General features: G+C 53.2%; 2 protein-coding genes across 25 annotated transcripts in view; both read left to right on the top strand.

Moving 5' to 3' along the window:
* The window catches only part of ACIN1 (apoptotic chromatin condensation inducer 1), a 36,607-nt gene extending 22,245 nt beyond the window's left edge, over nt 1-14,362 (top strand). For 6 of the 18 annotated variants that reach the window (XM_024231519.3, XM_024231515.3, XM_024231521.3 and 3 more), the window contains 11 exons: nt 3,352-3,493; nt 6,960-7,002; nt 8,519-8,652; nt 8,750-8,902; nt 9,429-9,570; nt 9,933-10,078; nt 10,484-10,591; nt 10,732-10,839; nt 11,371-11,695; nt 11,809-11,909; nt 13,453-14,362. In XM_024231519.3, coding sequence (XP_024087287.2) covers nt 3,352-3,493; nt 6,960-7,002; nt 8,519-8,652; nt 8,750-8,902; nt 9,429-9,570; nt 9,933-10,078; nt 10,484-10,591; nt 10,732-10,839; nt 11,371-11,695; nt 11,809-11,909; nt 13,453-13,779 — 1,729 coding nt within the window. In that variant the 3' untranslated portion in view covers nt 13,780-14,362. Of the gene's footprint in view, nt 1-1,356; nt 1,557-1,756; nt 1,859-3,351; nt 3,494-6,959; nt 7,003-8,518; nt 8,653-8,749; nt 8,903-9,428; nt 9,571-9,932; nt 10,079-10,483; nt 10,592-10,731; nt 10,840-11,370; nt 11,696-11,808; nt 11,910-13,452 lie in introns of those variants that run through there. The other 12 variants (XM_054529880.2, XM_024231516.3, XM_054529884.2 and 9 more) reach the window with 7 other exon arrangements.
* A 1,042-nt stretch (nt 14,363-15,404) lies between these two features.
* CDH24 (cadherin 24) lies at nt 15,405-25,788 on the top strand. 7 transcript variants are annotated; one of them, XM_024231591.3, is made up of 15 exons: nt 15,405-15,557; nt 16,866-16,917; nt 17,092-17,416; nt 17,596-17,890; nt 18,085-18,204; nt 18,278-18,445; nt 18,623-18,810; nt 19,200-19,453; nt 20,376-20,512; nt 20,884-20,997; nt 23,012-23,133; nt 23,217-23,328; nt 23,581-23,829; nt 24,378-25,392; nt 25,479-25,788. In XM_024231591.3, exons 3-14 carry the CDS (start codon nt 17,216-17,218, stop codon nt 24,875-24,877), a joined length of 2,460 nt encoding a protein of 819 aa, XP_024087359.3. In that variant the 5' UTR covers nt 15,405-15,557; nt 16,866-16,917; nt 17,092-17,215; the 3' UTR covers nt 24,878-25,392; nt 25,479-25,788. The 7 variants fall into 7 exon arrangements, with proteins under 7 accessions (XP_024087359.3, XP_063571587.1, XP_054385850.2 ...); XM_063715518.1 differs by having other exon boundaries at nt 15,417-15,557; nt 17,710-17,890; XM_063715517.1 differs by lacking the exon at nt 20,884-20,997.
* The last annotated feature ends 337 nt before the right edge of the window (nt 25,789-26,125 follow it).

Genomic DNA, 26,125 nt, shown 5'->3' with positions numbered 1-26,125 from the left:
TGTCCTCCAAGCCAGACTCTTAAGAGCTAACACTACACTGTTCCATGAAATAGGTATTGTCACTATGCCCACTTGGCAGATTACAAAACAGATATACAGAACCAGGAACTTGCCTACTATCACACAACTTTTGACAGAGTGGGGCTAGCCAGTCTGACTCCAAAGTCTTCACTCTTACCCTGAGCAGACAGGGACCACTATGTGAAAGGAAACATTTAAAGTAATGTATAAATATGGCCACTTTAGCATGCAGTTGGCATTGTAAGTGTAAGATTTTAAGCAGCGGGGAGAAAATTTCATTCCTAGCTAAAAGCTCAAATGTTACACGAGACACTGAGCTTTGGTTCTCAGAAGTTTATCTTAGTGTAAACTGCTGCTGCCACTAGGATACAAAAGGAACATCTCTGCAGTCAACAAATAAGCATTTTGAGTATCTACTGAGCACTTTTTGAATTATTAACATCTGTTTCCCACTTTGGTCTAGTGAAGATTCCCATGATTAATATTTTCTGCTTAGTTCCCAATCGCTTTCTGCCCAGCTGATGTCCCCTGCCCCGTATAGCAGCACTCTCACTTCACTGTCTTATCTACTTTAGAGCCTCACCTTGGAGCCCTTGCTTCAAGAAGTGGCCTTCAAGCTTCAGCTACCCAAGGTCCCCTTGCCCTGTTTATCCTTTCTTTTTCTGGCCCCAGTGGACCCTGGGGCAGGGTGACCTTATTAAAGACTCTATAAAACAAAGTTGTCTGTCATCTCTTCAGAGACACCAACCCTGCCCCCCTTCTACCGGTAATTGAAAAAAGAACTCTCCCTGCTATCCACTTCCCTCCACCATCCCTGGGAAAAGGACGTGTTGGAGTAGTAACACGTGGTCATTGCCGGGGTGAGCAGCCAGTTACTGTAGTGATTGGATAGTGACAGTTCCCATCCCACCTCCCTACCTGCAGCATCTGACTGGTTGGTGTGGTTTCAGTGTTCCATGCCTAGATTACTGGATAGAGGATGGTAGGCACATAAAACATTGCTCATGCCCCACCCTCTATCCGGCTTTCATTACCATCCTCCTTTAATCACTTTTCAACCTTGGCTTTTTCATTCTTATTTAATCCTTTTTCACTCCCACCTCTACTGTTTGCCTGCCTTCTATTCTCTAGAATCTTCCAATCAAGCAGCTGTAACTTTACATGCCCCCTCCCCTGCCCCCTGGGAAGACCAGGAGGGAGCACTCCAGCCCTGGGGGTTAAGCCTCTGTAGCTGCTGTAACCTGAGAAAAGAAGGCCAGGCCTCTGGAGCCAGCAGTCAGCTCCCTGTGGCCTGCCAAAGGATAAGAACCTTGCTCACTCAGCTCCCTCCCTCTTTTCTTTCCCCTCCCCTGCTGCAGCAAGGCCCTCCCCCATCCGCACACACAGGCTGCTGGGTAAGTGGCAAGATGGCTCCCCTGCATGTCTCCGGCTGATCGCTGCCGCTCCGCCAATACAATAGAGCCAGCCACTACCAGCAGCCTGGCCCTCTTCCTCCTTCTCCAGAGAGACCAATCCAGCCGAACTCGGGGTTTGCCGTGAGGACTTAACGCTTATCTCTTAAAAGCCAGATCTGTTTTAGCCTCCCCGCACCACCACCACCTCCCCTTCCATTTACCATTTTTTGGATCCCCAGTTGCTACATCTCAATTTTCTCTCTCTGGATCGGGTGGCTGGGGAGGAGGTGGTGGGATCTTGGAACAAGGAAGGTGTGTTTTTTTTTCTTTTTTTTTTTTAGGATTTTTTTTGTTTGGTTTTTGTTATTTCTTCCATTCCAGAAAGGGATAAACAGCACTTCCAGGGGGAGAAAAAAAATCATGTTATCAGAAAGCAAAGAAGGGTGAGAGCTTCACATTTCCATGTATGCCTTTTCCCCACCGCTCTAGCTCCCTTCATCTTCCTTCTCTTCCTCATGGCTTTCATTCCGTCTTTCGTTTTGGTTGGTTTTCAGTCATTCTGCTTTCCCCCTTTGTCCTTCCTGCCCAGTTTCTAATTGGCCCCACTTGCCCTTTCTGTATGGGAAATAGATATTTTTTTTGTATAAGCCTTTTCTCTAGATGGAAGCAGCTCAATCTCGTGTTTCTGTGGGGGCCTGTTAGCTGGGGGCACAGTTCCGATTTTCCCCTCCCCCTAACCCCCCTAGTGCATCCCTCCTTGACTGCTCTAGGGAGGTTCTTCTGACCTCTGAGTGTCAGTCAGCCTGTTGGGAATGCTGACTTTTCTGGTGGTGGTTATCGGCCTAGGAGGCTTGGTTTCCTCTCTCCTGAGCCTTAGGCCTCTGATCATCTTGATTTGATTTTTTTTGCTTGGTGTTTGGGTGGTAGAGGGGGTGAGATTTGAGATAGAAGTTGGGGGTGAAGACAGAAATCAAAAGTGGAAAGATAGTTTATCTGAAGTGAATCTCTGGGATTCTTTGCCTGAAATGGGAGCTAACTTGTGAGATTAAGAGTGGGAGAGTGGGTTTGGTGTTCGTGGGGGAAGCTGCCTGTGTGGGGGAGGGTGTGTCCTGACTAGGAGGCCTGCTCTCTTTATCTCTTGGAAGTTGGAATGAGGGAGTGGGAGAAACTGGGTGAAAGCCGAATGTAGGAACAGTTTCTACACCTCTGAGCAGGTAAAAGTGGCCCTAATCTTCTCTGAGCTCTCATACTCAATTCAGCAGTTTTAATTTTTCCTTTTGAATGAGAGGGTCCTTGAAGCTTGAACCTTCACCAGGCCTGCTTCTTCCCTGCAGCTCTCACCGCCCCCCCACCACCACCACCATTTTCTCCATGCTAGTGTCTCCAGATCCTGAGGATCAGCAGGCCTTTACTTATTAAGCAGTTGATTAAACACAGGTCAGGCTTTTTTGCCAAAGCCGTGGCCGTTCTTTCTTGTCTTTTTAAGGGAATCGGGCTTCCCTTCGTTTCTCATGCAGTTTTGCCATATAAAGATGCCTTTGGCCAGGGAGACTGAGGCCACAGGGTTGTGGGCAAATCACAGTCACTTTTGTGGGACTATTTTCAGAGGAGGATTTTTCTCCTTTCATATAAGAGTACTCTGGTGAGTTATTACCTGAGAATAGTTGGAGTCCTAACCCCACAAATGACAACTTTAACTCATCTGGGCAGTGGGTGGATGTGGTTGCTGTGATCCATGCTCTTTCCCCAAGGAAAATCTATTTCCCACTTTTCCCATTGGGACAAGGTCTCTAACCTTGATCAGAAAAGCAGCCCTCCTAATCCCACCCAAGTGATGAGGCAGGAGGGTTTCCTGACCCAGTAACTAACATCTTGCTCTCTCTTCCCCTTGGTTTTTTCTGCCCTCCCTCCCACCACCACTCCCCCCTCCTGTCAGTGAGGAGAAGGAGGAAGTGACCATGGACACAAGTGAAAACAGACCTGAAAATGATGTTCCAGAACCTCCCATGCCTATTGCAGACCAAGTCAGCAATGATGACCGCCCGGAGGGCAGTGTTGAAGATGAGGAGAAGAAAGAGGTAAACATCCAAGCCACCTGTTGGGGCGGGTGGGCAGGAATGGACCTAGGGGAAAGAGTAGACCACTCTAGTGATCCCTCTTACACAGTGGGTTAACTTAAAGGAGGGATGAGGCAGGGACTTGGATCAGAATAGGGCCAAGGGAGAATTCGCTGGTTTAGCAAGGGAGACCCGTTGTGATGGGGACAGGGCTCATTCATTTTCCTTTCCTTGTTGGGGAAGTAGTGCCCAGACTCTAGACGTTTGTAACTAACTGGAAAGTCTGATAATGGCCCTTTATCTAAGATTTATGTTCAGCTTTTCCTGCTGTCTTCCCAAGCTTCTCCTGGTGGTAACTCCTTCAGCTTTCCCTCCTTTTTAAAAGCCTGATGGAGCCCAACGCCATCTAGTGGACATTGGTGGTTCTCACCAGACCAGCCATGCTGAGAAATTTTTGTTCCTCCTCTGCCCCCCAGTGGTCTCACTGCAGAGATGTAGCTACTTAGAAGCCAGCACTTGTGATCCAGAAGGCCCCTTCTCAGTTACCTGTGACTCCTCTACCTCCTTTTTTGGCATATGTTATCTTGTGTCCTGCACCCAATTCAGGGGGCTTCCCCCATCAGAGCCAGCGAAGTCTTCTTGGCTCTTAAAGTAATTGAGAAAGAATGAGCTGGGTTTAGGAGAGGGGTAACAAGGTGGGAGGGACTGTTGTGTGTGTAGCCTTTTTCTGGTGTGTGTTGCGGGGGTGGGGGCCGGTGAAAGTGATTTGATGTGCAGAATATTATTTATTACAAGGTCCTTCTTCCCCGTAAAACTTTGTCCAAGTACCTCATGTACGGTAATCCGCCCGTAAAATATAACCCTGCCCAACTGGCCAATCGCTGATGCCGCCTCTTCCTCTGGACCCACCCGCTGCTACTGAGCTGCCCAATCAGAGCCAAGTCTGCTATCCAGGTGTCTTGGCCAGAGGGGGGCATGTATATGGGCTCCTGTGATGGGCCCCCTTTTGCCTCCCTGTCTTGCTTACATCAGGGGGCCAAGAAGAACACTGTTCTGGAGAGACTTGTATTGAGCAAGCAAAAAACATTTGGAAAGGGGTGGACTTGCATCATCTCCCTACTTGGGACACCCCAAGAAGAGCTTGTGCCAGTGCTGGGGCGCCTGCCCACATGCCCTTGCCCTTTTGAGGACTGTGGGTTGCCTTGTTTGCTACAGACTGTTGGGATCCCCATCTAGGGCACCAAGACCTCCTAAAGTTTGTGATCGCAGTGCCATGCTGTAAAACACTGAGTGGGACCCTCTACTTAAGCTGTGACGACTAGGAACCGTGCAGAGGAGTCTAGGGTCTGAGCCCCCGGGGATTTAATGCTGATGACAGCCCAGCCCATGTGTCACCACTTGCTCATCAGATGGACTTTCCTTTGGTCCCTGTTGTCCATGGTGAAGGGCAGCATGTTGGTTGCTCCAACTTCTCCTCCATCCCTGGAGGCAGGGACTCATTTCATCCACCTGACTGGAACCACTGTCTCAGCTGGAGTCCCTGAGGAGATGCCAGCCACAACTCTCCGAAGAGAAGTATTCTGACCTTGCTGCTGAATGTGTGCCAGGTCCTGGGGATATTCACCTACTACCCCCAGGCTACCTTCATCAGAGGCTCCATGATCCCACTCGGTGAGAGGACCCCCTCCCCAGTTACAGGCAGAGGAGAAAGGGACTCTGGAGTCATCACCTGGATTCCAAGTATTGGGTGGTGTTATTGCTGCAGCTTGCCACTGGTGGACATAGGGTCCTGCCTGCCTCTCACGATAAAAGGCAAGGATCATTCCTGCTTCTCACAGGCCATCTCATCAGGGACTGCAAGATGATGTCCCTACAGGGCCAGGACTGATGTCTCTGCCCCTTTCCCCCCTCTATCCCTCGCTGAGCCTGGCCACCGCCAGTGAACTGTCTTGACATCATGGAAACTGGGCAGCGTCCCCCCACACGTTTCCCTCCCGCCCCCCCTGCGCCCCTGGGAGGACTCTGGCAGTGCCGTGCTGACTACCACGCCGTGCGCCCACCTTTTTTGCCAACCCAACCCCCCACCAATTGCACAGCGCCTAGCAGGGAGGGCTCATTCTGATTGGACCGGCGGTTGACTAGATACAGTACACAGTGAGGTGCGATTGGCTGAACTGAAGATCCCAGGTGTGAGATGGTACCTGGAACATTTGTCATATTCCTAGTTTATTTTCTTCTTTATTTTCTTCTTCTTTTTTTAATATTTAATTTTATTTTTTTCTATATCTTTATTTTTTCTGATTTCTTTTATTTATTTATTTGGTTCATGTTTTTCCTGTTTTAATTAAGACCTTTTTTTTTTGTTTTGTTTTTCTCACTAACTTACCCATCGAGAGCGGCCCAGCTAGGGGTCAGGCTGGCCCTTAACAGAGACCAAGGAGACTTGGTTAGACGACACAAACGGGGCTGTGGGCGGGGGTGGATGGGAAAGGGATTTCATCACGAGGTTTCTGCCCTACCCTTTAGAAGAGTGGTAGAGTGGTCTTAGTTTTTCCAGAAATAAGCACCTACATTTAAAAATACTCTATTCCCTTTTTCTCTCTTGCTTTTTTCCTCCCCCCTCTCTCCATAGTCTTTCGTCATTCACCCACTGAGTGTTTGGGGTAGAAACTTGTCCCAAAGATGTCTTCTGGTCTTTGGCAGAGCCCCTAAGGCTTGAGCCCTGGTTGGAGATGAAACAGTAAGACTCTGCTGGAGCTCCCTGCGGTGGCTGGAAAGTCTAAGGATCTCCTTGGGGACGATCTGCCCTTCATAAAAACCTTCCTTTACCAAAGACACCTTTGAGTTCTTTTTGCTAGCACTTGGCTCAAGAGCCTCATCTCCAGTGGGTCTGGTGCTGCCCTTTTCCACAGTGTGGTGGGGGTCTGGGCAGTCTTGACATGACAGTCTGCTGTCCAAGCATCTCAGCCATTGTCAGTGGGAATCAGTCTGGCCATTGAGGAAAGGAGGGTTACCTTGTTGAAGTTGCCATCCAAAGTTGGTTTTCCTTGTTTCCTCGAGTTAGCAAGGAAGGACCTGGGAGGACTAGATGACCCAGTTTGGGGCACAGTTTGTTTGGCTTGGTGTCCTCTCGACTCAGATGGTGAAAGAGAGGGCATGACCAACATCTTTAAGGGGCTGAGAGGCTACTGAACTCTTCCAGCTTATTTCTGGTTAAGCTAACACAGGTGTGATACGGAGTAGATGACTTCCCTGCTCTGATGTTTAGTTTTATTTTTTTCTCTAACTTGCATTGATTCTGCTTCGTTTTTGCCGTTTGCCGCTTCTGTTTTGGTCTCTGTCTGTCTCTGTGTCTCTTTCTGTCTCTCTCTCTCACTCTCTCTGTGTCTTTGGAGGCTAAGCTAAGACTGCCCCATCTAACCTCCTTCCCCCCTCTCTGTGGGGTGTCTCTCTTTCTCTTTTTTTTCCCTTTTTCTTCTTTATACAGAGCTCGCTGCCCAAATCATTCAAGAGGAAGATCTCCGTTGTCTGTAAGTCTAGCCCCAAATCCCTGATAAAAGTCAGGAATACCATAAAAACCAGCATTCATTGAGAACCAGAATTTCATTCTCAATGGCATTCTTGGGTCGCTCCCTCCTGCCCCACCCCTTGTGCCTAGCAAATCTGAATCCTTTCCTATGTAGGGTTTCATTTTGAAATTCAAAACTTGAGACAATCCCGATCTATTGCTCCAGTCACATTTTAATGAGATACAGTGTGAGGTGTCTGAGACCATGTCCCATTTAGCCTTAGAGGCATTTATTCTTTCAGATACCTGAATACTCAACAAGGAATGAGTTTCAGGGACTCCTATGTGATGCTTAGCAGTTTATGAATTATTCTGAGTATTTTGTTGTTGTTTTTTTGAGACGGAGTCTCCCTCTGTAGTACCCTAGGCTGGAGTGCAGTGGTGCGATTTTGGCTCACTGAAACCTCCGTCTCCGGGTCCCAGTTCAAGCAATCCTCCTTAGCCTTCTGAGTAGCTGGGATTAGAGGCATGCGCCACCATGCCCAGCTAATTTTTGTATTTTTAGTAGAGATGGGGTTTCACCATGTTGGCTAGGCTGGTCTTGAACTCCTGACCTTGTGATCCGCCTGCCTTGGCCTCCCAAAGTGTTGGGATTACAGGCGTGAGCCATCGTGCCTGACCTTGTTTATGCGTTATTGTAAGAGAGCACCCGAGGAAATGAAAGTGCCCCACACTTCAAACAGTAACAATTTTAACATTCTCCCCAATGAGGAATTCTAGATTACAAAAGTATAATAGATGTTTATAACTTAAATATCAATCTGTAGTGTGAAAATTAAAGGAAGACCAGATCCCATCATGATCTTAGTTCTGCTTAGATGTTAGTATCACATAGTGTTCTTGTTTCTTCTGCATTTACATGTCCTTCTCAGTTTTTCTTCCACACTACTTAAGATATTACTGTCTACCATTAAAAGTTTAAACGGCTCATCAAACTAGCTACCCCTCCCTTACTGCTTTTAGATTAGTAGTTTCTATCAGGAAGGGACTTCAGCCCTTTTAGTGTTCAGTCTGAAGCCATGGTTTCCCCAGTTCCCAAATATGACTTCTTTTCTTCTTTTTTCTTTTTTTGAGACGGAGTCTCGCTCTGTCACCAGGCTGGAGTGCAGTCAGTGGCACGATCTCGGCTTACTGCAGCCTCCACCTCCCGGGTTCAAGCAATTCTTCTGCCTCAGCACCCTGAGTAGCTGGGATTACAGGCGTGCCCCACAACGCCCGGCTAATTTTTGTATTTTTAGTAGAGATGGGGTTTCACCATGTTGGTCAGGCTGGTCTCAAACTCCTGACCTCGTGATCCACCTGCCTTGGCCTCCCAAAGTGTTGGGATTACAGGCGTGAGCCACCACACCCAGCCTCCAAATATGATTTAAGTTAACCTTTTACCAAAACTCCAGCCAGAGGTAACCTGTAGGTATTATGGTTTGAACTAGCAGAGGTCCTGAGACCATCTAACTGTTGGGTCTATTTCTTGGGGACAGCAGCTACCAAGGGGGTGCCAGCTGGAAACAGTGACACAGAGGGGGGCCAGCCTGGTCGGAAACGACGCTGGGGAGCCAGCACAGCCACTACACAGAAGAAACCTTCCATCAGTATCACCACTGAATCACTAAAGGTGAGGTGGGAGGAGCCAGGGAAGGGAGGATGAGACCTGTTAAGGTGGGAGTAGACATGGGCCCAGTGTAACGGGGTGGGGGGTATCTGTGTCCCAGAGCCTCATCCCCGACATCAAACCCCTGGCGGGGCAGGAGGCTGTTGTGGATCTTCATGCTGATGACTCTCGCATCTCTGAGGATGAGACAGAGCGTAATGGCGATGATGGGACCCATGACAAAGGGCTGAAAATATGCCGGACAGTCACTCAGGTAAGGCTTCTGCACCCCAGTGTCAGGGGAAAGGTGGGAGCAGTAGATGCAGAGCAGCTAGCTGAGGAGCTGAGATAAAGTCTGGGGGGAACTTCCCTGTCTGTGCAGAGGGTTGGGTTGATTGACACTTTCAGGGGTCAGACTACCAAATCCAGCTGGCTACCTGTTACAAATAAAGTTTTATTGGAACACAACCACACGAGTTCATTCACTTTTGTCTGTGGCTGTTTGTTCACTACAACATCACTGGAGTTGAGTACTTGCAACAAACTATGTGGCCTGCAAAACCTGAGGGTACTGCTTTGCTCTACAGAAATAATTTACCAACTCCTGCCTTAGTTTTCCTCAAGGCAAAGTTGAGGCACTAACAATCCCAGGATCTGGTAGAGGTGAGCTGATAACGAAATACCCCTAGCGGAAGGAACATGCTAGGTTGACTGCTACTCTCACCAGGGAACCAGAGGCTGAAAAGAATATGGCAGTTTGGTGTTTAACAGACCTGCTGTGTTCTCTGACACCTTGATAGGTAGTACCTGCAGAGGGCCAGGAGAATGGGCAGAGGGAAGAAGAGGAAGAAGAGAAGGAACCTGAAGCAGAACCTCCTGTACCTCCCCAGGTGTCAGTAGAGGTGGCCTTGCCCCCACCTGCAGAGCATGAAGTAAAGAAAGGTGAGTGACATATTGTGAGAGAAATGTAATGCGGCTCCCTGAATTCTCAGAGCACCTCATTTGGATCACTGAAAGCTTTTAATGTTTCCTGCCTTTCGTTATTTTTTTTTCGTATATCATATCTTTCTCCTACATATTAAGTAAGCTACTTGAGGGCCAGATTTGACTCTTTTTAATCTTTGACTCTCCATGATGAGGAGGTTAGCCTAGCACAGTACTTTGCAGATGATAAGTGCTCTGCACATTTAGATTAAGGAGTGGCTGCTTGGTATAAAAGAAAGGGAACCGTGAGAGTTACATTGAAGGTGAAAAGAGCCAGTATTGCTTCCTACCAAAAGCTGTTCTTGTGGTCTTCTTGATAGTGACTTTAGGAGATACCTTAACTCGACGTTCCATTAGCCAGCAGAAGTCCGGAGTTTCCATTACAATTGATGACCCGGTCCGAACTGCCCAGGTGCCCTCCCCGCCCCGGGGCAAGATTAGCAACATTGTTCATATCTCCAATTTGGTAAGTCATTGTTTCTCACCATCCCATCTTGCTTAGTGGTTAAGTTTGAGCTTCAGGCTTATGCTTCCTAGGTTCCACTCATAGTCGAACTGGTCTACCAATAGATTCAGTTACTCACTGATCTTGAGTGAGTTACTTCACCTATTTACCCATCTAAAAATGAGGGGGAAAAGCTGTCGCCCTGCAGGGTTGTTTTGAAGACTTGCAGAAGGCCTCACATACAGCATCTCAATTAGTGCTGGGAAGCACCACCACTCTTCTCACATTCTTACTGCAAGGTTCCTAAACTCTCTGCCCTCACCCAAACCTTGAAACTATACTCCTGTGACAGCAGCTCGGGAAATCTAAAGATTGAGTGGTGGTCTTGCCTTCTTCAACACCCTGAAAGTCTATTTTCATTGGCAGGTCCGTCCTTTCACTTTAGGCCAGCTAAAGGAGTTGTTGGGGCGCACGGGAACCTTGGTGGAAGAGGCCTTCTGGATTGACAAGATCAAATCTCATTGCTTTGTAACGGTGAGGGGAAGAAGCTGATTCTATAGGTCATGGCATATATTTCCTTTTGTGACCAGTGTGGGCAGGTTTAAGGGTGTTGCAGCAAGTGAGAAGGGTTGCAGACACACTGTGACCCTCCATCTTCTCCCTTCCTCCACCAGTACTCAACAGTAGAGGAAGCTGTTGCCACCCGCACAGCTCTGCATGGGGTCAAATGGCCCCAGTCCAATCCCAAATTCCTTTGTGCTGACTATGCTGAGCAAGATGAGGTAAGAAGCCTAGGGAGAAGAAGGAGAGGAGGGGTAGGGGAAGCCATTACCTGCTAGATTCCAGCTGAGATCCTTGCCAGACCTGCAGTCTCTGAGATTCCGTTCTTTTCTCTTCTTCCCTGGCTTTGGTTCCTTTAATTGTACCATGGGGCTTCAAAGTGGTACCTGGGCTCCTTTGTTTTTTGAGACGGAGTCTCGCTCTGTCACCCAGGCTGGAGTGCAGTGGCGCGATCTCGGCTCACTGCAAGCTCCGCCTCCCGGGTTCACGCCATTCTCCTGCTTCAGCCTCCCGAATAGCTGGGACTACAGGCGCCCGCCACCATGCCCAGCTAATTTTTTTGTATTTTTAGTAGAGGCGGGGTTTCACTGTGTCAGCCAGGATGGTCTCTGTCTCCTGACCTCATGATCCGCCCGCCTCGGCCTCCCAAAGTGCTGGGATTACAGGCGTGAGCCACCGCGCCTGGTCATCCTGGCTCCTTGAGTGGGAGTGATATCACCTCTATCCTGTCCTTGTCCCTCCTCTCCCCACAGCTGGATTATCACCGAGGCCTCTTGGTGGACCGTCCCTCTGAAACTAAGACAGAGGAGCAGGGGATACCACGGCCCCTGCACCCCCCACCCCCACCCCCGGTCCAGCCACCACAGCACCCCCGGGCAGAGCAGCGGGAGCAGGAACGGGCAGTGCGGGAACAGTGGGCAGAACGGGAACGGGAAATGGAGCGGCGGGAGCGGACTCGATCGGAGCGTGAATGGGATCGGGACAAAGTTCGAGAAGGGCCCCGTTCCCGATCAAGGTCCCGTGACCGCCGCCGCAAGGAACGTGCGAAGTCTAAAGAAAAGAAGAGTGAGAAGAAAGGTAGGTACTTAGCTATTGGGTACGCATACCCACTAGTATGTGGGAAAGGGACCCAGATGGGATGGGACAGAGGATCAGATGCATCAAATCTGGTTCACTTTTTTCCACCTCAGAGAAAGCCCAGGAGGAACCACCTGCCAAGCTGCTGGATGACCTTTTCCGAAAGACCAAGGCAGCTCCCTGCATCTATTGGCTCCCACTGACTGACAGCCAGGTGAGTGCTCTTCTTCGTGCCCTGCTCCCTAGTGGCACCGAGGCTTGAGGTCAGGGTGAGGGGACAGTCATGTGACTGCGAAAGTGAGTCGGCCCAAGTACTTCCTAGCTTTAGGCTAAAGGGGAAAAAACTAAGCATCACAAAAAGGCAGTTTTCAGTTAATTGGTATAACATAGAGAAACCAGACCCAGGAGGGTAAAGATGGACGCACAGACAGCAGCTGAAGTTTGTGGATGTCTGGGAAGCTGGCTGTGCCGACCAACTTCTTAGAACTTGATTTTAGGCTGTGCGTGGTGGCTCACGCCTGTAATGCCAGCACTTTGGGAAGCCGAGTCGGGTGGATCACCTTAGGTCAGGAATTCCAGACCAGTCTGGCCAACGTGGAAACCCTGTCTCTACTAAAAATAACAAAAATTAGCCAGGTGCGGTGGCAGGCACCCGTAATCCCAGCCACTTGGGAGGCTGAGCAGGAGAATTGCTTGAACCCAGGAGGCGGAGGTTGCAGTGAGCAGAGATCGTACTATTGCACTCCAGCCTGGGCAACAAGAACAAAACTCTGTCTCAGACAATTTAAAAAAAAACTTGATTTTATTTAGCTGAGAAATCGTGTTTTATAAATTCATTTCCCTGCTTTTTAAAAGTTTTTGCATTTTTAATTTAGTTTCTTAGTAATGGGCCTTTTGGGAATTTTAGGCTTATGTTACTCAAAAAAGAGATTTGTTCACATCTATGCTGACGGTGGGGAGCTAGGGAAATACCAAGGGCCAGGCATGGTGGCTCATGCCTGTAATCCCAGCACTTTGGGAGGCTGAGGTGGGCGGATCATCTAAGATCAAGAGTTTGATACTAGCCTGGCCAACATGGTGAAACCCCGTCTCTACTAAAAATATAAAACTTAGTGGGGCATGGTGGCAGACACCTGTAATCCCAGCTACTAGGGAGGCTGAGGCAGGAGAATCGCTTGAATCTGGGAGTCGGAGGCCTCAGTGAGCCACGATAGCACCACTGCACTCCAGCCTGGGCGACAGAGTGAGACTCTGTCTCAAAAAAAAAAACAAAAAAAGGCTGGCCGGGCACGGTGGCTCACGCCTGTAATCCCAGCACTTTGAGAGGCTGAGGCAGGCAGATCACGAGGTCAGGAGATCCAGACCATCCTGGCTAACACGGTGAAACCCCGTCTCTACTAAAAATACAAAAAAAATTAGCCGGGTGTGGTGGCGGGCGCCTGTGGTCCCAGCTGCTCGGGAGGCTGAGGCAGGAGAATGGTGTGAACCCGGGAGGGGGAGCTTGTAGTGAGCCGAGATTGCGCCACTGCAATCCAGCCTGGGCAACAGAGCGAGACTCCGTCTCAAAAAAAAAAAAAAAAACTGAAACTTGGAGGGAGAGAGGTGCTCTAAGAAAGAGGATGCAGTTGCTGAGCCCCCAACCCCTTCCTGCTTAACTAAAAAGCTGACCCTGAGCTAGGAAGCAGGGTCCAGGCACAAATGGAGTCTGTGACCAGGACTGAGCTGCCTACTCTTCTGCCTTTCCTACCTGGCTACAGATCGTTCAGAAGGAGGCAGAGCGGGCCGAAAGGGCCAAGGAGCGGGAGAAGCGGCGAAAGGAGCAAGAAGAAGAAGAGCAAAAGGAGCGGGAGAAGGAAGCCGAGCGGGAACGGAACCGACAGCTGGAGCGAGAGAAACGTCGGGAGCACAGTCGGGAGAGGGACAGGGAGAGAGAGAGAGAAAGGGAGCGAGACAGGGGGGACCGAGATCGGGATAGGGAAAGGGACCGAGAACGAGGCAGGGAAAGGGATCGCAGGGACACCAAGCGCCACAGCAGAAGCCGGAGTCGGAGCACACCTGTGCGGGACCGGGGTGGGCGCCGCTAGCTGGGAAAACACTAGAGCTGCAGGTACCAGCCACTCGGCCCCAGGGGGTTATGGCCACAGAGGGATAGGCACAGTCTCCACCACCCTGGAGCCAAGGGTCTTTCACATCACCTATCCCTACATACATACCAAATGGAAAAGTGGCCATCCTTTTCCCCCCAAACACACCCCCTTAACCTATCTCTTGGGACTTAGCCCAACCCTCCCTCTCATTTCCCATTAAGTCTGAGAGGCAAGAGTTAGGTTAGACAAGGAGGTGGTTGGCCAGAGATGGGGAACAGCCAGGTGCCCCAGTCCTCTGATTTTTCCTCCATCCTGCTTACCACCTCCCTGGGTACTTACAGCCTTCTCTTGGGAACAGCCGGGGCCAGGACTGGGTCACCTATGAGCTGAATCAGCATCTCCTCCTGAGTCCCAGGGCCCCTGCAGTTCCCAGTCTCTTCTGTCCTGCAGCCCTTGCCTCTTTCCCACAGGTTCCACTTTATATCCACCTTTTCCTTTTGTTCAATTTTTATTTTTATTTTTTTTATTATTAAATGATGTGGTCTATGGAAAAAAAATAAAAATCTGACTTAGTTTTAAACTGTGTGAGTGGCTTTCGTTGGGCAAGTTAAGAAGCCACACTCTGGATATCTGAGCGTGGACATCTGAGGATATCTGTAGTCTGGAGTAGGAGTTGCTCGCATTCCATGTGTTCCTTTAGGCTGACTGCTTCCTGCTTATTGAAACGAACTTCCCACGTCTTTCATCCCTTGCCTTGGCCCTGACCAACCCAAAGCTGTGGACCTTCCTCATTCGGGAAGGCCCCACTGGGAAATGGAGCAACCTGTGTCCGTGGGGACACCCCAGCAGGGCTAGGAGGGCGGGTCCTCTTCTGGTTCCTGGTCCTGTGCACGGTTAAATTAGGGATTTGGTCACCTGCCTGCCACCTTGGTGCTTTCCACAACTACCACCAGGGGGCGGCAGCTCCTCGCTCTGTTGGCCCCCGTAACCGAGCTTCCCAAGAAGGGCTCCACTGCCCGCCTCCGCCCCCCCCGCCGATGTCGTGCCTCTGTCCCCGACCCGCTCTCTGGGCCCGGGCCTCGGACTCTCTGGACCCTTCTGCCGTCCTTAAGTGTCCCCCAGCTGACCTGCTACCGTGCTCTGCACGGGCTCTCAAAACGCCCCCGCCTTGCAGCTGGGATTCCATCCACACCAGTCCCAAAAGCCAGCCGGGAACCGGGAGCCCGGAGCCCGGAGCCGGGTCTCTCCGCAGTGGGCTCCGAATTCCCCACCTCACCGCGCGCTCGCTCGTTTTCCGCTGCGGGCGGGGGGCTGGCAGCTTCGCGCTCCCGGGTGCACCCGCCCCGCCAGCTCTTCGGAAATGGCCTGGCGCCGTGGCCTGGACGTCCTCCCGCCCGAGTGCCCTGCCGGGCGCTGCGGGCCCGGTCCGGGAGGGGCGCCGCATCTGTATGCGCCCCGCAGCCCGGGAGCGCCGAGGAGGCGGACGCGCGGCACCGCCCCCGCCCCCGCCCCCGCCGCGCGGGCCCGGCTGGCCGGGGAGGGTCGGAGGCTGGGCTCTCCTCTCCCGCGCGGCGCGGAGCCGCCTCGCTCCTCCGCAGGCGGAGCCTCCTTCCCCCGCCCCCTCCGTCTCGCTCCCTTGTTCTCGCCGGGGCCGCTCAGACCTGCAGCGGAGCCGCGGCGCCCGCTCCAATCGGCTCGGGGCTGCGCCCCCGGGACCCGGTGACGGGGGCGGGCGGGGGCGCTTCCCGCCGGCCTGGGCCCCTCAGCAGTGCCAGGTAAGGACGCCTGCCCCGGAGCAGGGGTCGGGAATCCGCGGAGGGGCAGCAGGGGGCCCGCAGCCTGCGGGGGTCTTCGGAGGGGTGCGCTCCGTGGCTGAGAGCCCGCTACCGGCTCCCTTCTCCCGCGCTCTGCCTCTTTCCCTTCTCCCCTCGCACCTCTCTCCCTCTTTCTTCTCTCGATTTCTCTTCACCCTTCCTTCTCTGTTTGCCTTCCTTATCCCTTCCCTCTATCTCCCCAACCCTTCCCTCTCCCTCTTGTCCTTCTTCCATCTTCTCTCCCTCTTTGCCTTTTTCTTTCTCTACCTTTCTCCCCTTTCCTGTCTTTCTCTTTTCTCTTTCTTGCTCTCCTTTCCCTTCCTCTCCTCTCCCCTTCCTGCTATCCTGTTTCCCACTCCTCTATCCCCTTCCTTCTCGCCTCCTCATCCCGCCTTCTCTCTGGTCCCCAGCCTTCCTCCGGCTTCCCCCTTCCCTCGGGAGCAAAGGGACTGTCAGGTGTGTGTCTGCTCTGAGGGAGGAGGGGCCGAAGCCACAGCTACCTGAGGGGTCCTCCCCCCCGCCCCTAGGAGAAAGGAGAGCGGTGGGAAGGGTCTCCTCTCCAGCTCCCTTCGCGCGGCCCCTCCCTGCCTCCACCCCTCCTGTCTGCTCGTTCTCCCAGAATTAAGTTCCCGAGGCCTGGCTTGACAGCCCCGAAGCTGAGGGCTGCCCCTGCCTGCCCGGAACTGCCCCGGGTGACCCGTTCCAAGCCTGGCCCCTAGGATTCCTCTCTGCCTTCAGACACCCAGGCTGCTACCCTGGTCTCTCTGTCTCTTGCCACTGTTCTGTTTCTGTCTCTCATCCAGTCATTTCTCTGCCGGACAGTCCCTGAGTCAGTCTAGCTGTCAGTCATTATCTGTCTCTAGCCTCTGGGTGGGCCTCTCTCCCCGGTCACCTCCCCCTGTCCCCCACCCTGTATCCTCTTCCTTCAGCTCTGGCTCCCAACTCCTGTCTCATGAGTCCAGTCCCCCTTCAAGGACTGCACTGGCAGCGTGGGCTGGAGACAGGGCCTGGAGAGGTGGGGCTCCCCCTTGTGGGGAGGGACTTTCACAGACTCTCAGCCCTGCCTGAGGCTGCACTCCTTGTCATCTCATGCTGACCCTAGACACCTTACGACCACACCTCCATGAATCCCAACTCCATAATTTTAAGCCTTTTTTCTGGTAGCCCCGCCTCCTCCAATACCTGGCTACATGCCCAGCCTGGGAGGACAGAGACCAGATTTGGGATTCCAAGCCCTCCCAGCATCCCCTCTCCTGTGTTCCTCCCCAGTTGTCTACTCAGAGTTGACTGACCAGCGATTTATCAGCTTGGAGGGCTGGAGGTGAATACATGCAGAGCCTGGGTGGAGGAAGGATCAGCCTCTCTGCTCTCTGTCTTAGTCTGAGTTCTGGGCAGTGGAGTGTCTGGTTCCTTGGAGGTCTGGTCTTCAGCATCTAATTTTGGGGGGAGGAGGGCTAGGGGTTTCCTTGAGCCTGAGCAGCTGCTTGTCCTGCAGGTGTGGATCCATGGGGTAGCCTCAACGCATCTGCCCCTCCACCCCAGCCAGCTCATGGGCCACATGGCCTGGCCCAGCCTCAGCACCCAGGGCCAGTGAACAGAGCCCTGGCTGGAGTCCAAACATGTGGGGCCTGGTGAGACTCCTGCTGGCCTGGCTGGGTGGCTGGGGCTGCATGGGGCGTCTGGCAGCCCCAGCCCGGGCCTGGGCAGGGTCCCGGGGACACCCAGGGCCTGCTCTGCTGCGGACTCGAAGGAGCTGGGTCTGGAACCAGTTCTTTGTCATTGAGGAATACGCTGGTCCAGAGCCTGTCCTCATTGGCAAGGTAAGGATGACCCCTCCCATGTCTACTCTGACACCAGGCCCTTAGGCCCTGCCCTGCAACTTCATCACTTCTGCAATGACCTTGGTCCCTCAGGACTCCCAACGCTTTACCCAAACCTAGACTCTTTAACCCTGTCTCTGTACTTGGAGCCCTCTGCCATCTTTTCCTGACCCCTGCAGCTGCACTCGGATGTTGACCGGGGAGAGGGCCGCACCAAGTACCTGTTGACTGGGGAGGGGGCAGGCACCGTATTTGTGATTGATGAGGCCACAGGCAATATTCATGTTACCAAGAGCCTTGACCGGGAGGAAAAGGCACAGTATGTGCTACTGGCCCAAGCCGTGGACCGAGCCTCCAACCGGCCCCTGGAGCCCCCATCAGAGTTCATCATCAAAGTGCAAGACATCAACGACAATCCACCCATTTTTCCCCTTGGGCCCTACCATGCCACCGTGCCCGAGATGTCCAACGTCGGTGAGCACCCCAGCTCTGAATGCCCCAGTTCCTGTCTTCTGGAGCTCTCTCACCTCTCCTTCCCTTCTTGTTGTCTGCCCCAGAACCTGCCCCCTTCAATTCAGCCTCCCTCATATCTGCATCCCCCACCCCATCGGCTGTTCTTCCCCATCCTGCCCTGCTGCTGCTGAATGGGGTGCTGGCATCCCCCACAGGGACATCAGTGATCCAGGTGACTGCTCATGATGCTGATGACCCCAGCTATGGGAACAGTGCTAAGCTGGTGTACACTGTTCTGGATGGACTGCCTTTCTTCTCTGTGGACCCCCAGACTGGTGAGGATGGAGCTTGGGAGCCCGGTGGGGCAGCCAAGGGGACAGACACCCTCTGACCAGCATCTCTCCCTAGGAGTGGTGCGTACAGCCATCCCCAACATGGACCGGGAGACACAGGAGGAGTTCTTGGTGGTGATCCAGGCCAAGGACATGGGCGGCCACATGGGGGGGCTGTCAGGCAGCACTACGGTGACTGTCACGCTCAGCGATGTCAACGACAACCCCCCCAAGTTCCCACAGAGTAAGGGGCCATTGCTGCCACCTGAGCCATCCTTTGATCACCCTACCCCTACAGTGTCTGGAGAAACCTTCCCTCCTCACCTCCTCCCCAGCCAGATCCTGGGAGAATAAAGTGCTGTAGGGAGGGAGGAGGGCTGGGGACCTCTCTAAGAAGGTGTCTCCCCTCTGTCACCCCAAGGCCTATACCAGTTCTCCGTGGTGGAGACAGCTGGACCTGGCACGCTGGTGGGCCGGCTGCGGGCCCAGGACCCAGACCTGGGGGACAACGCCCTGATGGCATACAGCATCCTGGATGGGGAGGGGTCTGAGGCCTTCAGCATCAGCACAGACTCCCAGGGTCGAGACGGGCTCCTCACTGTCCGCAAGGTTAGCCCCCTGCCTGTTAATGCTTTCTCTTAGACCTGCCTCCTGCCGACCCACAGGGCACATATTTAACTGTTCTTCTAGAACAGACTCAGGATCTCTCTGTTGGAGCTTAGAGATCATGGTCACCTCCTCATCCTTCAGATGAGGCCCTGGGGCTTAGAAAGAAGTGATAACAAGTCTATGATGGAGCTAGGGGCAGACCTAGAGTTCCTAAGTAATCTGCTGTGCATCCTGACCACCAAGGCCACTGTCCCTCCAGTGCCACCTCTCCTCACATGAGGACTGAGCACTGCATATGCATGTGAGGAGGGGACTTGTCACCTTCCAAGAGCCTGGGACCTGCCCTGGTTTCCACATGCCTCGCTTTTCTCTCTCTCCCCTCACCATAGCCCCTAGACTTCGAGAGCCGGCGGTCCTACTCTTTCCGTGTTGAGGCCACCAACACGCTCATTGACCCGGCCTATCTGCGGCGAGGGCCCTTCAAGGATGTGGCCTCTGTGCGTGTGGCGGTGCAAGACGCCCCAGAGCCACCTGCCTTCACCCAGGCTGCCTACCACCTGACAGTGCCTGAGAACAAGGCCCCGGGGACCCTGGTAGGCCAGATCTCAGCGGCTGACCTGGACTCCCCTGCCAGCCCAATCAGGTAGGTGAGCTGGGCTGTGGGCTGGGGAGCCAGATGGCAGGCTATTCCCACCCAGAGAATGAGTAAATGTGCCCCCTACCTTATAGCAAATCACTCATATCCCAGCAAAAGCCTCCCTCCCTGCAGCTGGGCTTACTGGTCTGCAGGCCTGGGTGCCAGGGGAGAGCCGGAAGGCCCAGCTGACCACTCCTCAACGGTCTGTCCACCCCTCTGGGTAGATGACGGCGGCCCCTCCAGTGGCAGTGCAAACAGATGTAGTCTCATTTGATAAGTGGATCTGTATTGATCATTCCCAAAGTGCTTCACAGTTTACCCACTTGCTGACATTGAATTCTCACAACAGCCCTATGAAGTGGGTGTTCTCATCACCACTTGTTTTAGAAGCCAGCCATAAGTGGTCACACAGTTGATAAGTGGCAGAACAGCCACTCTTTCCCCCTCCCCGGCCAGCATCCCTGTCACAGCTCTGTGAGGGAGGTACTGGTGTCATTCCCATTTTTCAGTTGAGTAAACAGAGGTTAAACAATTTGCCCTAAGTCACATAGCCAGTCCAAGGCAGAGCAGGGCTGAAACACAGGTCCCTGGGTTCTCAGAACAGAGCCCAGAAGTCTGAGAGTCGAGGTCTGTTTATCCCGCTTCTACTCCATTCTGTATCTTCTCCCCCTCCCCCCATGAAACCCAGTGGCCCTGAGTCTTAACAGGTGTTTAATGGTGGTGATCCCCCAGGGATATATGCCTTTTATATATATCCCTACAAGGGGATATATATCCCCCCTAAAAGGGGACTCCAACCTGAATTATAGCTCTGTCCAGAGGAGTCATGAGGTCTGGCAAGGTGAACAGAGGGGAGAAAGAAGAGAGGAGGTGGAACAAGCTGTGGTCCCGCCCCAGATCAGCCCCAGCATGTCTCTCCCTTCCCCAGATACTCCATCCTCCCCCACTCAGATCCAGAGCGTTGCTTCTCTATCCAGCCCGAAGAAGGCACCATCCATACAGCAGCACCCCTGGACCGCGAGGCTCGTGTCTGGCACAACCTCACTGTGCTGGCTACGGAGCTCGGTGAGGAGTCCAGGGCCCACAAGGCGGCAGCAGCTTCCTGGCCGAGGGGCTGTCTCTGGGTGTGGGGGTGGAGAAGGGTGCTAACTGCCATCACACCCTCACCAGCGTGCAGCCACTGAGTCCTAGCCTGGATCCGAGTCCTAGCCTGGATCTGGGTCCTAGCCTGGATCCTTGCTACCAGGCAGGGCAGGCCTCCTGGTCTCCTAGTCCACTAGGCTGGGCTGGGTGGGCACAGTGGGTGTGCCTGAGCATTCTCGTGACCCTCAGTTCATTCCTTTACCTGACTTGCCCCAACCCAGAAATAAACTAGACCTTACATAGCCCCCAACCTGTGTACTGACAGACCCCATCCTGCCCACTCTTTGCTTCAGGCTGGAGCTGGGGGCCAGAAAGGGGCTGGGTACCTCCTCTGGTTGCTAAGTGGAGTGCACCAGCAGCCCCACCCCAGAGAAGCCCTGTTGGAAGCCCTGTGGGAATCCCCCAAGGTAGGGGAGTGGACACCCATAAGGAAGGGGAGGAGTGCCAGCTCCATATGCGGTCTCCCCTATCAGTCAGGCCAGCAGCGGGTTCAGCTGCCTCTGGGCAGCCCTAGCCCATACAGACGGGGAGACCTCCCTCTCCCTCTTCTGTGAATAGTCCCTTATACCCCTGCTTCTGCCTCAGGGGCTCTTCCACCCTTTTGTCTTCAGACTGCATATGTAAACTGCCCTTGTATATGTGGATATCTGAATGTGTCAGTGAAGGGCTATATGAATGTGTACATGTGGGTATGTTCTCAGCCATGTGTATAATTCCAAATGTGGGGAAAGTATGTAGATATACACACATATATATTTGTGGGTATATATCTGTAATGGATATATGTGTTTACAGTTGAGTGTACAGAATTATATTTATATTAATGATGCATATGTGTGACTGATATATATATATAGTGGTATGCACATGTAGCTGTTTGTATGTGTTTTGTGTATGTGGGTATTTGTGGACAGATAATTTATTACTTATTGTGTATCAGGCACTATCCATCTTCAAAATGGATTCATTCATTTAATCATCACCAAAACTTTATGAGGGAAGTATGATTATTTCCCCATTTTTAAACAAGGAAGCTCAGGCAAAGAGAAGTTAAGTAACTTCCCAAGTTCACATAGAGATTAAGTGGTGGAGCCGTGAGACCCAGTCAGTGTGCAGAGTCTGAGCTGTTATCCCCACCGTACTGCCTCTCAAATGTGTTTAATGTTATGTGTCTAGGTTTATGTTTCTACACATGCAACTGTGTGCATAGTAGATATGCACAGATACTACCTGGCAGTGCACGTGTTATCTGTTAGTGCATGGATGTCTGTGTGGATGGCCGTGTGTGTGTGTCCGTGTACACACAGTATGTTTTTAGCAGCTTGTATATACGTAGCTTTGTGTGTGTGTGCGTTTCTTGTCACTGTCTTCTCATTCTGCCAAATCCTGCTCCTACCCCCACCCAGACATCAACTAGCAGCGCTGGGCCCTTACTGCAGGGAAGTAGACCCCCTCCCCACCCTGTCTCTGGGGTATCCCAATCCTTTTAGCCAGGCGATCCACTCAGAGGATGCAGGGATCCACCCATGCTGCATCCTCAGCCCCTTTCACCAGGCCTAGTCAGCTATCCCTCTGCCTAGGGGAAAGACTAAAGGAATTGGGAGACCTGGCCTAAGAGAGGTGACAGGGAGACACACTTTGCATTCTCTCTTGGAAGGCACTGGCAGTGAGAAGCAAGGTAGGGTAGTGGTAGGGAGTCACCTGATGAAGGGATGGGTAAAGATGGGGCCTGTGTCTGGCTGTGGTACCCAGGCTGGCCTGGGCTCTGCACCCTGTAGATCACGTGGCTCCTTCCTACCCAAGGTCAACTCTAAGTGATGCTCATTGCTGTACTACAGCCTCCCAGACCTCTGATGGGATGTGTGTGTGTGTGGTGTGTATATGTGTCTGTCCACCCCACTGGTGCTGTGCGTGGCCTCTATGTGTGAAAATGCATTCCATGGGCACTGGGTGTTGTTGTGGGATGTGGCACTACATTCACTATGCATATCAAACATCTGCTTCATGTACATTGCATTTGTTTTAAATGTTGAGTGTACATTGGATATATGGTATGAATGTGTTTTGTATATCCATGGCTGTTGTCTGCATGCAACTTGTATGCACCTGCCCTCTGTCTTTCATTTATCCTGCATGAGCCCTGCATGTGGGTTATTGTATATGTGTATCATGGGTGCGGCATTCCTGTTGAATGTCTATTGTGTATCGCACATATCTTGGATACTACTTGAATATTGTATGCACTTGGTATTGTTCCATTCATTCTACAACATTGTTTTCTACCTGTACATTACATGCATATTTCATGTGTTTCCTGTGCACGCTATATGCTGCATGTGGCATCCATGCCCATGCACCACGTTATGTGTAAACTGTGTGGTGTGTGTGTGTGGCGTGTATGTTTTGGTGTTCTGCCTTCAGACAGTTCTGCACAGGCCTCGCGTGTGCAAGTGGCCATCCAGACCCTGGATGAGAATGACAATGCTCCCCAGCTGGCTGAGCCCTACGATACTTTTGTGTGTGACTCTGCAGCTCCTGGCCAGGTGAGCAACTGAGGCAGAGGGGTTGGGACGTCCAGGCCTCCAGCAGCCCACTCCATACAAGGCCTCTCTCTTCTTCCTCCCAGCTGATTCAGGTCATCCGGGCCCTGGACAGAGATGAAGTTGGCAACAGTAGCCATGTCTCCTTTCAAGGTCCTCTGGGCCCTGATGCCAACTTTACTGTCCGGGACAACCGAGGTGGGTGGCCTCCTACAGCCAAGTCCATACCTGCCTCTGTCCCCCTCTCCTCGTCCTCCACCCCAAGCCCAGCCTGCCTGACCCCTGCCCCACCTGCCTGGGCCTTCTACCCAACAGAAGATGGGGTGTGGACTTATACTCATTTGTTGACTCTTTGTAAACCTTCCCCATGGGAAGCTGGCTCTATGGGCTGGACCAACCCTACCTGGAAGGTGTCCCAGAAGATACCTCAACACCTTCCCTCTCCCACAGATGGCTCCGCCAGCCTGCTGCTGCCCTCCCGCCCTGCTCCACCCCGCCATGCCCCCTACTTGGTTCCCATAGAACTGTGGGACTGGGGGCAGCCAGCGCTGAGCAGCACTGCCACAGTGACTATTAGTGTGTGCCGCTGCCAGCCTGACGGCTCTGTGGCATCCTGCTGGCCTGAGGCTCACCTCTCAGCTGCTGGGCTCAGCACCGGCGCCCTGCTTGCCATCATCACCTGTGTGGGTGCCCTGCTTGGTGAGTCAGGCCACAGTGGGACATAGCTGTGCCATCTGGGCCTGCAGGGGTGTGGAGAAGAACCAGGCCTCTGGACATAGGGAAATCCACCTTAGGGCTTGAATGACCCTCATACCTGGATTTTCCCACCACCCGATGCATCCAGGAGAAAAGCTCTGGCCTCTATCCGTGACCTGCCAATCCATAATGACAATGACAAGCCATAACAATGGTTTATTGAGCCCCCTACTCTGTGCCAAGTATAGTGCTGGGCACATCACTTGTGATATTTCATTTTATTATGTCAACAAGCCTTAGAAGTAAATATATTTTCCCTATTCTCCACATAAGTAATCTAAGGGGCAAATTGAGGCTTCAGAGAAGTCTAGCAACTTCCCGTGGTCACACAGCGAGTAAGGGCTGAAGTCAGGATTCAACGCAAGGTTTGCTAGATGTCAGCCCCTAGGCACAGGGCTTCTGTCACCTGATGGGTCAGCCTTTCACATGGAGACAGGCCGCCCGCTCCCGGCCCTGCTGGCTCAGGGCCTGTGTGCGCGTCTCTCGCGCAGCCCTGGTGGTGCTCTTCGTGGCCCTGCGGCGGCAGAAGCAAGAAGCATTGATGGTACTGGAGGAGGAGGACGTCCGAGAGAACATCATCACCTACGACGACGAGGGCGGCGGCGAGGAGGACACCGAGGCCTTCGACATCACGGCCCTGCAGAACCCGGACGGGGCGGCCCCCCCGGCTCCCGGCCCTCCCGCGCGCCGAGACGTGCTGCCCCGGGCCCGGGTGTCGCGCCAGCCCAGACCCCCCGGCCCCGCCGACGTGGCGCAGCTCCTGGCGCTGCGGCTCCGCGAGGCGGACGAGGACCCCGGCGTACCCCCGTACGACTCGGTGCAGGTGTACGGCTACGAGGGCCGGGGCTCCTCTTGCGGCTCCCTCAGCTCCCTGGGCTCCGGCAGCGAAGCCGGCGGCGCCCCCGGCCCCGCGGAGCCGCTGGACGACTGGGGTCCGCTCTTCCGCACCCTGGCCGAGCTGTATGGGGCCAAGGAGCCCCCGGCCCCCTGAGCGCCCGAGCTGGCCCGGCCCACCGCGGGGGGGGCAGCCGGCACAGGCCCTCTGAGTGAGCCCCACGGGGTCCAGGCGGGCGGCAGTAGCCCAGGAGCCCCAGGCCTCCTCCCTGTCCCTGTGTCCCTCCTTGCTTCCCCGGGGCACCCTCGCTCTCACCTCCCTCCTCCTGAGTCGGTCTGTGTGTCTCTCTCCAGGAATCTTTGTCTCTGTCTGTGACACGCTCCTCTGTCCGGGCCTGGGTTTCCTGCCCTGGCCCTGGCCCTGCGATCTCTCACTGTGATTCCTGTCCTTCCTCCGTGCCGTTTTGTCTGCAGTTCTGAAGCTCACACATAGTCTCCCTGCGTCTCCCTTGCCCATACACATGCTCTGTGTCTGTCTCCTGCCCACATCTCCCTTCCTTCTCTCTGGGTCCCTGTGACTGGGTTTTTGTTTTTTTCTGTTGTCCATCCCAAAATCAAGAGAAACTTCCAGCCACTGCTGCCCACCCTCCTGCAGGGGATGTTGTGCCCCAGGTCAGTGCCTCTAGACTGTGGGGCAAGGCGGTGGATGAAGGCTCCCACTCCCCACTGCCTCTAACCCGGCTCCCCTGTCCTTACAGACCTGCCTGCATGGTTCCATCCATCACTCATGGCCTCAGCCTCATCCTGGCTCCACTGGCCTCCAGCTGAGAGAGGGAACCAGCCTGCCTCCCAGGGCAAGAGCTCCAGCCTCCCGTGTGGCCGCCTCCCTGGAGCTCTGCCCAGCTGTCAGCTTCCCCTGGGCATCCCAGCCCTGGGCATTGTCTTGTGTGCTTCCTGAGGGAGTAGGGAAAGGAAAGGGGGAGGCGGCTGGGGAAGGGGAAAGAGGGAGGAAGGGGGGAGGGGCCTCCATCTCTAATTTCATAATAAACAAACACTTTATTTTGTAAAGCTGGAGCCCTGCTTCTGTTGTTGCACTCAGGTTTCTATACAAAGCTTCACTGTCCCAAAGGATGGGAGGAGAGGCCTGGCCTATTGCCTCCCAGTTCATTCTCCTTTCTCCTTGGGGGAAAATACACTTCACCTCCTTCTAGATAGGGGAGGACTTGGGTTAATTCCATGAGGGAGTAAGGAGATGATGACTCTGCCCCACTCTCACCACCAACTTCCTGGGTTCTCTGTTGGTCTCAAGCTGTCCAAGAAAATTAAGATATAAGGATTCAGCCAGGCACGGTGGCTCATGTCTGTAAATCCAGCAGTTTGGGAGGCTGAGGCGGGTGGATCACTT

The sequence above is a fragment of the Pongo abelii genome, chromosome 15, assembly GCF_028885655.2.
Source record: "Pongo abelii isolate AG06213 chromosome 15, NHGRI_mPonAbe1-v2.0_pri, whole genome shotgun sequence".
Lineage (NCBI taxonomy): Eukaryota > Metazoa > Chordata > Mammalia > Primates > Hominidae > Pongo > Pongo abelii.
The sequence above is the reverse complement of the archived record's forward strand: the minus strand, read 5'-3'. Positions and strand labels throughout refer to the sequence as shown.

Coding starts and splice junctions, on each gene's coding strand:
- CDH24 (XM_024231591.3), top strand. CDS start 17,216: ATGTGGGGCCTGGTGAGACTCCTGCTGGCCTGGCTGGGTGGCTGGGGC. Junction 18,205..18,277: donor CTCTGTGGACCCCCAGACTG/GTGAGGATGGAG, acceptor ATCTCTCCCTAG/GAGTGGTGCGTACAGCCATC. Junction 19,454..20,375: donor TCCCCTGCCAGCCCAATCAG/GTAGGTGAGCTG, acceptor TCCCTTCCCCAG/ATACTCCATCCTCCCCCACT.